Genomic DNA, 12,605 nt, shown 5'->3' on the forward strand with positions numbered 1-12,605 from the left:
TCTCAGTGTTGCTTACACCATCCATGGTACTTCTCTTCCCTGTGTTATATCCATTTAAAGCCATGTGTTGCACCTGCTACTCGGCTCCAGGCTTAATTATATGAAGTCTTTGATGCAAACAGGAGTAAATCCACTAGCAGGTGCTACAGTATTTTAGCATACAGTAGATTCACTCTACAGCTACTATGTAGTATTCAAAATGAATACAATTATATATAATATAGTGTGTGTGTGTGCGCGCGTGCAGCATCCTGTATATTTGTGGTGACAGTAATTGTCTGTGATAGATGCTTTCCCTTGCGTATTATGTTACCTGGAGTCATGTTCTCTCTTTCTATAGAAGTGGAACAGACGGGGGATGAGCTCAGGGACCAGATTGCAAAGGTGAGTTTAGGTGACTGAGCCCCCCCAACCCCCTCCCCCCCCCCCCCCCCCCCCCCCTGCAGTGGGGCAGTACCGCCCACACATGACCAAGCTGTGCCCTGGGCCAGAGCACCCTGCAGTGTAAGTGGCCGCATTGGGTGATATCCGGGCACAGGCAGCATGGTAGGATCTCCGGTCTCACTGGTCGGGAGAAGAAATCACACAGGTTGATTTACTAACATTTTTGACTAATATACATTGAATTTTATTACAATAATGTTTCAGTATCGGGTTGATGTTTTGGCTGTAAGCTACAATATGGGACCGGTCTTGTGTCATAGTGGTAACTACCAGCAGCCCATCTAATACAGTCTGGTTGGACCTCGGTTTAGCATCAGGGTTATTACAGTAACTTCTCTTTCTTTCCCCAGGCGAATGTGGCCTGTATTGTGTACAACGTCTCAGATTTGTCTACTATAGAGAAGGTGAGATGCGCCTATATGGAGCTGCTCAAGTCCGTGTTGTGTATGCTAGCGCCTGGCCGCTGTGTCTAGGATGGAGGCGTAGTGCCTGGCCGCTGTGCCTGGGATGGGCGCATAGTCCATGTCCGCTATGCCTGGGATGGGCGCGTAGCGCTGGCCACTGTGCCTGGGATGGACGTGTAGCGCTGGCCGCTGTGCCTGGGATGGACGTGTAGCGCTGGCCGCTGTGCCTGGGATGGACGTGTAGCGCTGGCCGCTGTGCCTGGGGTGGACGTGTAGCGCTGGCCGCTGTGCCTGGGGTGGACGTGTAGCGCTGGCCGCTGTGCCTGGGATGGACGTGTAGCGCTGGCTGCTGTGCCTGGGATGGACGTGTAGCGCTGGCCGCTGTGCCTGGGATGGACGTGTAGTGCCGGCCGCTGTGCCTGGGATGGACGTGTAGTGCCGGCCGCTGTGCCTGGGATGGACGTGTAGTGCTGGCCGCTGTGCCTGGGATGGACGTGTAGTGCTGGCCGCTGTGCCTGGGATGGACGTGTAGTGCTGGCCGCTGTGCCTGGGATGGACGTGTAGTGCTGCCCGCTGTGCCTGGGATGGACGTGTAGCGCTGGCCGCTGTGCCTGGGATGGACGTGTAGCGCCGGCCGCTGTGCCTGGGATGGACGTGTAGCGCTGGCCGCTGTGCCTGGGATGGACGTGTAGCGCTGGCCGCTGTGCCTGGGATGGACGTGTAGTGCTGGCCGCTGTGCCTGGGATGGACGTGTAGTGCTGGCCGCTGTGCCTGGGATGGACGTGTAGTGCCGGCCGCTGTGCCTGGGATGGACGTGTAGTGCCGGCCGCTGTGCCTGGGATGGACGTGTAGTGCCGGCCGCTGTGCCTGGGATGGACGTGTAGTGCCGGCCGCTGTGCCTGGGATGGACGTGTAGTGCCGGCCGCTGTGCCTGGGATGGACGTGTAGTGCTGCCCGCTGTGCCTGGGATGGACGTGTAGTGCCGGCCGCTGTGCCTGGGATGGACGTGTAGTGCCGGCCGCTGTGCCTGGGATGGACGTGTAGTGCCGGCCGCTGTGCCTGGGATGGACGTGTAGTGCCGGCCGCTGTGCCTGGGATGGACGCGTAGCTCCTGGCCGCTGTGCCTGGGATGGACGTGTAGTGCTGTGCCTGGGATGGACGTGTAGTGCCGGCCGCTGTGCCTGGGATGGACGTGTAGTGCCGGCCGCTGTGCCTGGGATGTAATTTATTTAAACTGGATGAACATCTTTATCGAACCTTACCTTCTATGTTACTACAGTATGTAAGGCGGTCACCTGCAGCATTACAGGATTCCCAGGAATAAGAACCAAAGGGGATTTAGAGGGGAGTTACTGGATGCAGAATAGGAATTGCCCATTTATTTATTCATTGCTTGAGCCTTGATACTAATAAATAATCTGTTCTCTTTCTGGATCGCCACAAAGTGGATTCCCCTGGTGAACGGCCATGTGGAGCAAAACTCTAGGTAAAGCCTGTTCCTTAATCCAGGTAATATGTGATACAGAGTGCAGACTGTAGTCCTAATGTGGGTTATACCCCCTGCTCAGGCTTCCCATAATCCTGGTGGGGAACAAGTCAGACCTGCAGTGTGGCAGCTCCATGGAATCTATTCTTCCCATTATGAACCAGTTCCCTGAGATCGAGACCTCCGTAGAGGTTAGTAATGTCCTTGTCATCGTGACCAAATCCATGGATTGATATAAGGGGGTGACCCCTATCCCTGCGTCATAGTTGTCCTTTTCAGACCATACCGTTAGGATCAATGTTTCAGAACTTACTGTGAGAGTCACATAGGGAATTGCATTAAGAATATATCATTAAAGCTTTTTTTCCTGAATACAATTATATGATCCGCAGGGTTTACCTATATTGCAGTGTGGGATTTGGGGCGTAACGTAGGTACTGTATATAACGGTACCTTTCATGTATATGATCTTTCATGTATGCAGGAAAAGGACAGTTTCAGATTGTAAAGTATTATACATGTTTGTATGGGATTTGCAAACTAAATAAATTAGAATAGTGAATAGCCACAAATTCTATCATATTTGATGTTTTTTTCCATGTACCCAACCCCTGGGATATGATACGTTCTCTCCCCTCTCACCTTATTGTTCTCCCTAAGCCTCCCACACCTGCTAATCTCCTTCTCGCACACCCCATAGACCACGTTTCTAAAGAATCCAACAAAACTCCTTAATTTATTCTTCGGGACACGTCGGAGGCCACAGGGCTAACGCTGGGTAGTGGAGTGGGAGAGAAAGAGAGCATTCCAGCACCCAAGTGGTTAAACTTCTTCTGCCGTCAGGCAGACCGGGCTCCTAGACCCTGCCACCAGGCCAAGCAATTCAGTTTTTTTTGGTGCTGGCAGTGACAGGTCAGCAGCGCAGGGGGTCTATTAGACACCAGCGCTGCTGCTCCAACACCCAGGCCCGGAGGCTGTAGAACCATGCATCAGTGTGTGACTGCAGCCATCCCTAGGCACTCGGGAGACGAACAGCAGCAGCCGGGCACTGGGACACCGATAACAAGGTAACGCACTCCCCGCTGAAAGCGCGCGCCCGCAAGGGACTAGTTGTGCAGCCCAACGTTGGGGACCACCGGGCTGCGCTAACAAGCGGTTGGTTGGTCTGCCCCTCCGCTCCTGCTGGAACACCAGGGAGAAAGTGTGTGGGCAGCAGCGCCGGTAGCGGGGCCGCCTGGCGCTCATCGGATCCCCGCCATTTTACTGGCGCTGCATGACGCACTTCCCTGGCGGCCATTTGTTAGCAGGAGGAGTGGGCTCTCCTTACACAGCCACTCCCCCGGGGACAGTAGGCAGCACATCCTTACGCTGATTCTCGCCACTGATGCTTCCTGCCCTCAGCACATGCAGCAAAACCCAAGGGTAAGCGTCCCTGGGCCACCAGGCACCCTGACTCTAAGCCAGAGGACAGACCCTCTGCATGACAGGGCGGGCCTCTACCTGTGGGATCCCTGTTGGAGTTTTCAGACATCTGGCTGGAATCCACTACAGAAGCATGGGTTTGGGATGTTGTCATCCACCAAACTCATTCTTTCCCAGTTCTCCAAATGACCTAGAAAAGTTCAAGGCTCTGGAGCAATCCATACAAAAGCTCCGGCAATCCGGAGTCATAACACCGGTCCCTGGGTCTCAATGAGGCTTGGGATTTTACGCCAGCCTTTTTCTAGTCCGGAAACCTTACGGGTCATAACGTCCCATTCTCAACTTAAAACGACTCAGCAAGTTTGTTCGAGTCCTGAATGGAAACATTGCAGTCCATAGTCTTGGCCTTACAACCAGGAGACTACATGGCATCCCTGGACATCCAGGATGCATATCTGCATATCCCCATCAGGCCGGAACATCAACGGTTTCTGTGATTTGCACTACAGACCAGTCACTTTTAGTTTCTGCCGTTCGTACTGTCTACAGCCACTCAGGTGTTTACGAAGGTCATGGCAGTGATGGGCAGCAGACCTCGCAACTAGGGAGTTCGGATACTTCAGTATCTGGGTGTCCTGTTGATTCTGGCACAATCTACAGAGATTCTTAAGGACCACCTTACCACAGTGGTGACGATCCTAGAACGTCATGGCTGGATCAAAAATTGGCCCAAGTCATTCATGATTACCGCCCAGTCGGATATGGAACGTCAAAGGATCTTCCTGCCAGATGAACATCGCCGGACACTGCAGTCCGCATACAAGGTCTCCTCTCCCTCAGACTGGTGTCATTTAATGTCTGCATGAGGGTCTTAGGTTCGATGGTATCGACCTTCGACATGGCAGATTATACCAAATTACACTCCCGTCCACTACAACGGGAGATCCTCACCAAGTGGTCGGGATCTTACACCAACATCCGTTCACAGCTGATAGCCTTGTCACCGGCCTTACGTCTCTCACTCTCCTGGTGGCTTCTAGACCAGAACCTCACAGCGGGGAGACCATTTTGGATCAACCAGTGTACTCCCCTCACCACGGATGCCTGCCTCTGTGTGTGGGTGGCAGTAACTTGACAAAGATTGTTCCAGGGACTTTGGAACGCACAAGAAGCTCAACTATCGACCAATAGTCCACGAACTGAGGGCAGTCTCCCGGGCCCTTTGTTTGGTGGAACCCTGGCTATGGGGTCTCCCTGTGCAGGTCCAATTGGACAATGCGACGATGGTGGCTTTTATCTACCACCAGGGCGGCACTTGCAGTCGGGCAGCCATGGAGGAGACCTGCTCTCTCATGATCTTTATCCCGGAATTCGGGATTGAAAAATGCCCAATCCTTGGCTTCTCTAATGAATAAACCCACCCCAGCCTCCCAGCATATTTACTTACATGTGCGGGGTGGGCAGGCGGGAGCGATGGAGCCAGGGTGGGTGGGCTGATGGAGATGAGAGGGCAGTATGCCCAGGATGAGGCAGGCTGTGCGGCCTGCACAGCATGACCTCTGAACTTGTCACACTGCGCAAAGCCATACTGCCGGGGACGTGAGAAGTTAGGCAGCATCTGAGCACCAGTTTAGATGCTGCCTGCCATTTTGGGGGCCAAATCCTGGGATCCCGCCGATCCCTATCCCGGGATTGGCCACCCTAGTAGCAACCCTGCTGAGCATTCTGAGCGCTCAGCAAGATCGCTCGGCACACAGCTTTGTGCCAACACTGTGTGCTGAGCGATCTGTCTCCGCTGAAAACACTGGCCCTGACCCCGCGTGGGGCATGGGCATCGATATGTTCTCATAAATCATCTTAGTTTCACAAATAACTGTTGTGCTTGATGATGGGGCTAGTTCTAGTAGAATGCGTTACAACAGGCCTGGCCAACCTGTGGCTCTCCAGATGTTGTGAATCTACAAATCCCAGCATGCCGTGCCATAGTTTTAACACTACATTATAGAAAAACTGTGGCAAGGCATGATGGGATTTGTAGTTTCACAACATCTGGCGAGCCACAGGTTGGCCAGGCCTGCATTACAAGGTGGGTTACTGTGGGTGATACAAAGCCAGCTGATTGCCTATATATATGGTTTATTCCAGCAGATGGGTTACTGTGGGTGATATACAGCAGCTGATGGCCCTTGTATGGTCTATTCCAGCAGATGGGTTACTGTGTGTGATACACAGCAGCTGATGGCCCATGTGTGGTCTATTCCAGCAGATGGGTTACTGTGGGTGATATACAGCAGCTGATGGCCCATGTATGGTCTATTCCAGCAGATGGGTTACTGTGGGTAATATACAGCAGCTGATGGCCCATGTATGGTCTATTCCAGCAGATGGGTTACTGTGGGTGTCACACGCCAGCTGATGGCCCATGTGTAGTCTATTCCAGGAGATGGGTTACTGTGTGTGATACACAGCAGCTGATGGCCCATGTGTGGTCTATTCCAGCAGATGGGTTACTGTGGGTAATATACAGCAGCTGATGGCCCATGTATGGTCTATTCCAGGAGATGGGTTACTGTGTGTGATACACAGCAGCTGATGGCCCATGTGTGGTCTATTCCAGCAGATGGGTTACTGTGGGTGATATACCGCAGCTGATGGCCCATGTATGGTCTATTCCAGCAGATGGGTTACTGTGGGTGATATACCGCAGCTGATGGCCCATGTATGGTCTATTCCAGCAGATGGGTTACTGTGTGTGATACACAGCAGCTGATGGCCCATGTATGGTCTATTCCAGGAGATGGGTTACTGTGGGTAATATACAGAAGCTGATGGTCCATGTATGGTCTATTCCAGGAGATGGGTTACTGTGGGTTATATACAGCAGCTGGTGGTCCATGTATGGTCTATTCCAGGAGATGGGTTACTGTGGGTAATATACAGAAGCTGATGGTCCATGTATGGTCTATTCCAGGAGATGGGTTACTGTGGGTTATATACAGCAGCTGATGGCCCATGTATGGTCTATTCCAGGAGATGGGTTACTGTGAGTTATATACAGAAGCTGATGGTCCATGTATGGTCTATTCCAGGAGATGGGTTACTGTGGGTTATATACAGCAGCTGATGGCCCATGTATGGTCTATTCCAGGAGATGGGTTACTGTGGGTTATATACAGCAGCTGGTGGTCCATGTATGGTCTATTCCAGGAGATGGGTTACTGTGGGTAATATACAGAAGCTGATGGTCCATGTATGGTCTATTCCAGGAGATGGGTTACTGTGAGTTATATACAGCAGCTGGTGGTCCATGTATGGTCTATTTCAGGATAGAGATGGGTCGTTTGTGAGTGAACTGGTTCTTTTGAAAGCGCGAGATAGCTGTTGCTCACTAAAAAGTGAAGCGTAGTTATTCAGTTCTTCTTGGAGGCCTATTGTTAATATGTGGCAGCTGAGAATATTGCATTGGAGCTGCTGAATAACAGTGCTGCTGCAGAACTTGAAGCACCTACACAGGTCCCAGCAGAGGATTTGGTGCTTTATTCTGGTTGCTTCGTTCGCACGCAGCCAAGCGAACGGAACTCACAGGGGAAGCAAAGGCACGCCTATAAGACATGCAAACCCGTTTGTTCGCCTCTAAAAAAAGGTGAGTCACATGCCACTACACGTATGCTCAAGTGTTCGCACGTAACTCAGCCTGTTTGCTCGGACATCCAGTAGTTGTCCGAGCAAACAGGCTCTGGGTGTTTCACATGCCACAGCACGAATTCGCTCGCAAGTCATTTTCAACCAATTACCCTCATTTCATGAGAGTTGACACATGTCGACTTGTAATTGTGTGTACTATTTGCCCAACATGACAGGCACACGTGTGTGTTAAGGTTGGAGATTTTAAAATGGCACATAATAGCAGTTGTGGGTAGAAAACAATGAAATATATAAGAGAGATGAATGCAGGGAAGTGTAAATGTTTAAACTGCAAAAACTGTGTAGTTAGTTAATTGGTTAATGAGAGAAATTAGTATGCTGCATGTGTGACTATTGTGTGCGGGTGCATGTATTTTAGCTATTGTGCGTGTTGATTGCCTGTATGAACGTGGGGCTGCTAAACGTCTGGCCTGCGAGGCGTGAGACTTGCTTTTAACAGTCCGAGCGCCGCCTGGCACTTGTAGTCACCACCCTTGTATACGCCCCGGTTTCCACCCAGTTTTGTGGCCGCGCCCATCCACACGCCCACATTACACCTACTTTGCAAGAGCTCGTTCGCTGGCGTATTTCTATTCGTCAGGTTGCAAGCTTACACGGTTGTCTAAACCTGCACATGCGCTTTGCGAACGGTGCGCATGCCTAGTAGGCTAAGATACGTGCTCCGAACGACTTCGCATCCCAGCGAGTCAATCAGAATAAGGCCCTTGGTAGAGCTGTATGCTGCTCAGGACCCAGTACCAGAAGCAGCAGCAAGGGCTTGGACATCTTCTGGACTAATAGCATAGTGTCACATTCACACTCTCAGATACACAGACTTTTTTTTATCTTTTTATTTATTAGATCTGTGTTTGCTGGGCTATGTAGTACTTGTAACTTTCATTTTACAGCACCAGATTGATGAAGTAAACATCCAGTGAGGTGGGTTCCATCTGTCTGTGTCTCCACTTGCTTTACATCCTGGTGTAGGACACATCCATCACAGCAGTGACCATTAACAGCCGAGTTGGGATCATTTGGTTTACAGCATGATGGTTGACAGTCATTCGGTCGCGTGGGAAAAGGTCGACATTTGGAAAATGTCGACATGGTTCTAGGTCGAAAGGTGAAAAAACCCATGTCGACCTTTTGACTGTCTAACGACCTATCGAACTAATGACCTATCAACCTTTTCCTATGTTGACCTAGACCCATGTCAACCTTTTCACATGTCGACCTAATGACTGTCTACCATAATGCTGTAGACCATATGACCGCATCCCTAACAGCCGTGTGCTACATCATTGTATGGTGTCATGTTGGGCTTCATTTACACACTTGTGTGTGTGGTGTTGAACACATTGAGGCCTGACGCTGTGGAGATAATCATTTTAGCGGACAAGTGGGTCCGGCAGCGTATGGGAACTTATCAGTGTTCTGCTGAATTGAAATATTCGTCTTACCAAACTAACATATTGGGGGAAATTTACTAAGATGAAAGTTGTATTTCAAATGGGATGTTGCCATGGGCAACCAATCAGATACTCTCTATTATCTTCTAGAAGGTGCTAAATAAGAAGTAGATTCTGATTGGTTGCCCATAGAAACATCCCATATGAAATCCAACTCCCATTTTAGTAAATTTCTACCATTGACTTTACATCAGCTGGATTATATAAAGTGGAATCTGTCTGTTCAAATATTATTAACAGATTCATTGGTCCTCTGAATGACGATTTGTGTTTTATACAGAGGTAAAAAAAAATTCTTCTTCCCCAAAGGGGTAATAGAGTGTCTGTTCCTTGTCTGTTACAGGGCCGTAAAATGAGCAAGATTACTAGTGATGTTTGGTATCATTTCCATAAGAAGGACAAGAAAGGGATATGCAACTATTGCAATGCGTCTCTTTCTATACCGTCAGCAGGATCAACAGGCAATTTGCTGAGACATATGAAGTCAAAGCACCCATTGATACCATTACAACGTGAGGGAACTCGGCAGCGTTCGTGTTCACCTTCAGCAGATGACTCCAGAGAAAGAACTCATCAAAGTGTACGAAATTCCCTTTACATTACTAGAATCAGTTGAAATGTATATAAAGCGAGCAGATACTACACTTACTACACTCTAACCGTAAATGACCATTCTTTTTATCTAAAGTCAGCCAGTTTTTGGTCACTGAGCGGTTAATTGATCACCGCTTTCTTTAGTGAGTCACTTTGCCCATCTCTAGCAGATGGTTTACTGTGGGTGATACACAGCAGCTGATGGCCCATGTACAGTCTATTCCAGGAGATGGTTAATGTGGGTGATACACGCCAGCTGATGGCCCATGTACAGTCTATTCCAGGAGATGGGTTACTGTGGGTGATACACACCAGCTGATGGCCCATGTGCGGTCTATTCCAGGAGATGGGTTACTGTGGGTGATACACAGCAGCTGATGGCCCATATGCGGTCTATTCCAGGAGATGGTTAATGTGGGTGATACACGCTAGCTGATGGCCCATGTACAGTCTATTCCAGGAGATGGGTTACTGTGGGTGATACACAGCAGCTGATGGCCCATGTGCGGTCTATTCCAGCAGATGGTTAATGTGGGTGATACACGCCAGCTGATGGCCCATGTACAGTCTATTCCAGGAGATGGGTTACTGTGGGTGATACACACCAGTTGATGGCCCATGTGCGGTCTATTCCAGGAGATGGGTTACTGTGGGTGATACACAGCAGCTGATGGCCCATATGCGGTCTATTCCAGGAGATGGTTAATGTGGGTGATACACGCTAGCTGATGGCCCATGTACAGTCTATTCCAGGAGATGGGTTACTGTGGGTGATACACGGCAGCTGATGGCCCATGTACAGTCTATTCCAGGAGATGGGTTACTGTGGGTGATACACACCAGTTGATGGCCCATGTACAGTCTATTCCAGGAGATGGGTTACTGTGGGTGATACACACCAGTTGATGGCCCATGTACAGTCTATTCCAGGAGATGGGTTACTGTGGGTGATACACGGCAGCTGATGGCCCATATGCGGTCTATTCCAGGAGATGGTTAATGTGGGTGATACACGCTAGCTGATGGCCCATGTACAGTCTATTCCAGGAGATGGGTTACTGTGGGTGATACACGGCAGCTGATGGCCCATGTACAGTCTATTCCAGCAGATGGTTAATGTGGGTGATACACGCCAGCTGATGGCCCATGTACAGTCTATTCCAGGAGATGGGTTACTGTGGGTGATACACGCCAGCTGATGGCCCATGTACAGTCTATTCCAGGAGATGGGTTACTGTGGGTGATACACGGCAGCTGATGGCCCATGTACAGTCTATTCCAGGAGATGGGTTACTGTGGGTGATACACGGCAGCTGATGGCCCATGTACAGTCTATTCCAGGAGATGGGTTACTGTGGGTGATACACAGCAGCTGATGGCCCATATGCGGTCTATTCCAGGAGATGGTTAATGTGGGTGATACACGCTAGCTGATGGCCCATGTACAGTCTATTCCAGGAGATGGGTTACTGTGGGTGATACACGGCAGCTGATGGCCCATGTACAGTCTATTCCAGGAGATGGGTTACTGTGGGTGATACACACCAGCTGATGGCCCATGTACAGATGGAGTCTGTTTCATCTTTGCAGGGGCTGGCAATTTTATATAGTGTGGCGAGCGGACGCGGATTAGTTTACATGTACTCCACGTCCCCTCGTGCACTCGCCATGCTTCGGGCTCGGTGGCTCGCCACACTATATAAAATCAACTCCACGCCGACGTGGATAGTGGGGGTATGAAAAGGTCGGGAGGATGCGTTCCGCCACCCCTCGTGGGGCTTGCTGCGCTCGCCACGCTTCGGGGTGGCGGGGATACTGGGTGTGTTTTAGGAACAGATTCTACTCTCCCTGTATAGGAGTCATGGAATCCCAAGAGGGAGAGTAGCCCCTGTAAGTTGGGATCCTGGCTGTCAGGCAGTTTAACAGTCAGGATTCCGACGTCGGAGTACTGACCGTCGGAATCCCGACTGACAGCAGGTCATCCAGCACCCGAGGGAAGAATTTTCAGAATTCTATACATTTCAAATTAAAACAACAGTCAACATCAAAATAAAAGAAACAACACATTTTTAAATTTCAAATTTTTACTTAAATTTTTTTTTTTTAGGTCTAGTTTTAACAAAATATACAAGGAAAACAACTGCCTCTGGGGAAGGGACTATTACAAGTCAAATTGGAATCAGGCATACAGCAATTGATTATTACAGTAGAGCTTCGGAAACAGCGCTGCAAACTTTCCATGGGTTCGGAAGAAGATGCAAAAATGTCGAACAGTGGTTTGTGAAGGAGAACAGCAAGTACGGACATCACAACGTTCAGAAGTACCGTACTGTGAGCTTTACAAACCGAAATTGTGGTAAAATGAGCAAAGAAATTTATCGTTGAACAAACAAATCAAGGAGAAGATCAAGAGCATTTTTTAAGCAATTAAATTAAAAAGGGAATCCAAATTGAAATTTTTTTTTTTTTTATAAAAAAACCCCCATCATCCTCTGGTGTAGAGGATTGTGTACTTAGGTAGTTGGGCGGTGGGGGCAATGGCCTGTGGCGTATAGGAACTGGCGTTATGTCACACTCATCAGTCTAATTCTTGTCTGCTGTGTGTGACATACCGCAATGCACTATACGCTGTTCTGGATCCATCGCCCGCATCTCACAGGCAATGTGATTAGCAAAGTTTTGCAAAGAATCTGGGGGATTTTTTAGAGCTTCCTCCGCATGCTTGCAAAAATGCTCTTGGCCGACTGGAGCACAGCTGGTCGTCTTGGAGGGAGGGTTGCTTTCTTCTTTGGTGGAGGTTCGGAAACCGTCTCCTCAGGAGGTCCCTCTGTTTCCATGACAGGACCATGGACCATGACAGGACCTCTGTTTCCATGACAGGACCAGTCTCTGCTTTCGGCTCAGGGGTAAAAAAAAAAAAAGTTAATATTATTTAATTCAACAGTTTCTTACATACAAAACATGTCATCAAAAACTTACTATGTCCACACTCTCCAGATCTTCTAGTGCATTGATTCCCAACCATGGTCCTCAAGTACCCCCAACAGTGCATGTTTTCCAGGTCACCCGGCAGGTGCACTCATTATTCAGACACATTTTAAA

The 12,605-nt window shown here is 49.5% G+C and overlaps 1 protein-coding gene across 1 annotated transcript in view; it reads left to right on the plus strand.

Moving 5' to 3' along the window:
• LOC146020004 (E3 SUMO-protein ligase ZBED1-like) overlaps nt 1–12,605 on the plus strand; it is a 36,767-nt gene that overhangs the window by 6,176 nt on the left and 17,986 nt on the right. The window contains exons 4-8 of the mRNA XM_083152740.1: nt 341–384; nt 795–848; nt 2,294–2,334; nt 2,417–2,525; nt 9,253–9,489. Of these exons, the coding sequence (XP_083008866.1) occupies nt 341–384; nt 795–848; nt 2,294–2,334; nt 2,417–2,525; nt 9,253–9,489 (485 nt within the window). The remainder of the gene's footprint in view (nt 1–340; nt 385–794; nt 849–2,293; nt 2,335–2,416; nt 2,526–9,252; nt 9,490–12,605) is intronic.

This window comes from Crinia signifera, chromosome 7 (genome assembly GCF_055691185.1).
Source record: "Crinia signifera chromosome 7, ASM5569118v1, whole genome shotgun sequence".
NCBI lineage: Eukaryota > Metazoa > Chordata > Amphibia > Anura > Myobatrachidae > Crinia > Crinia signifera.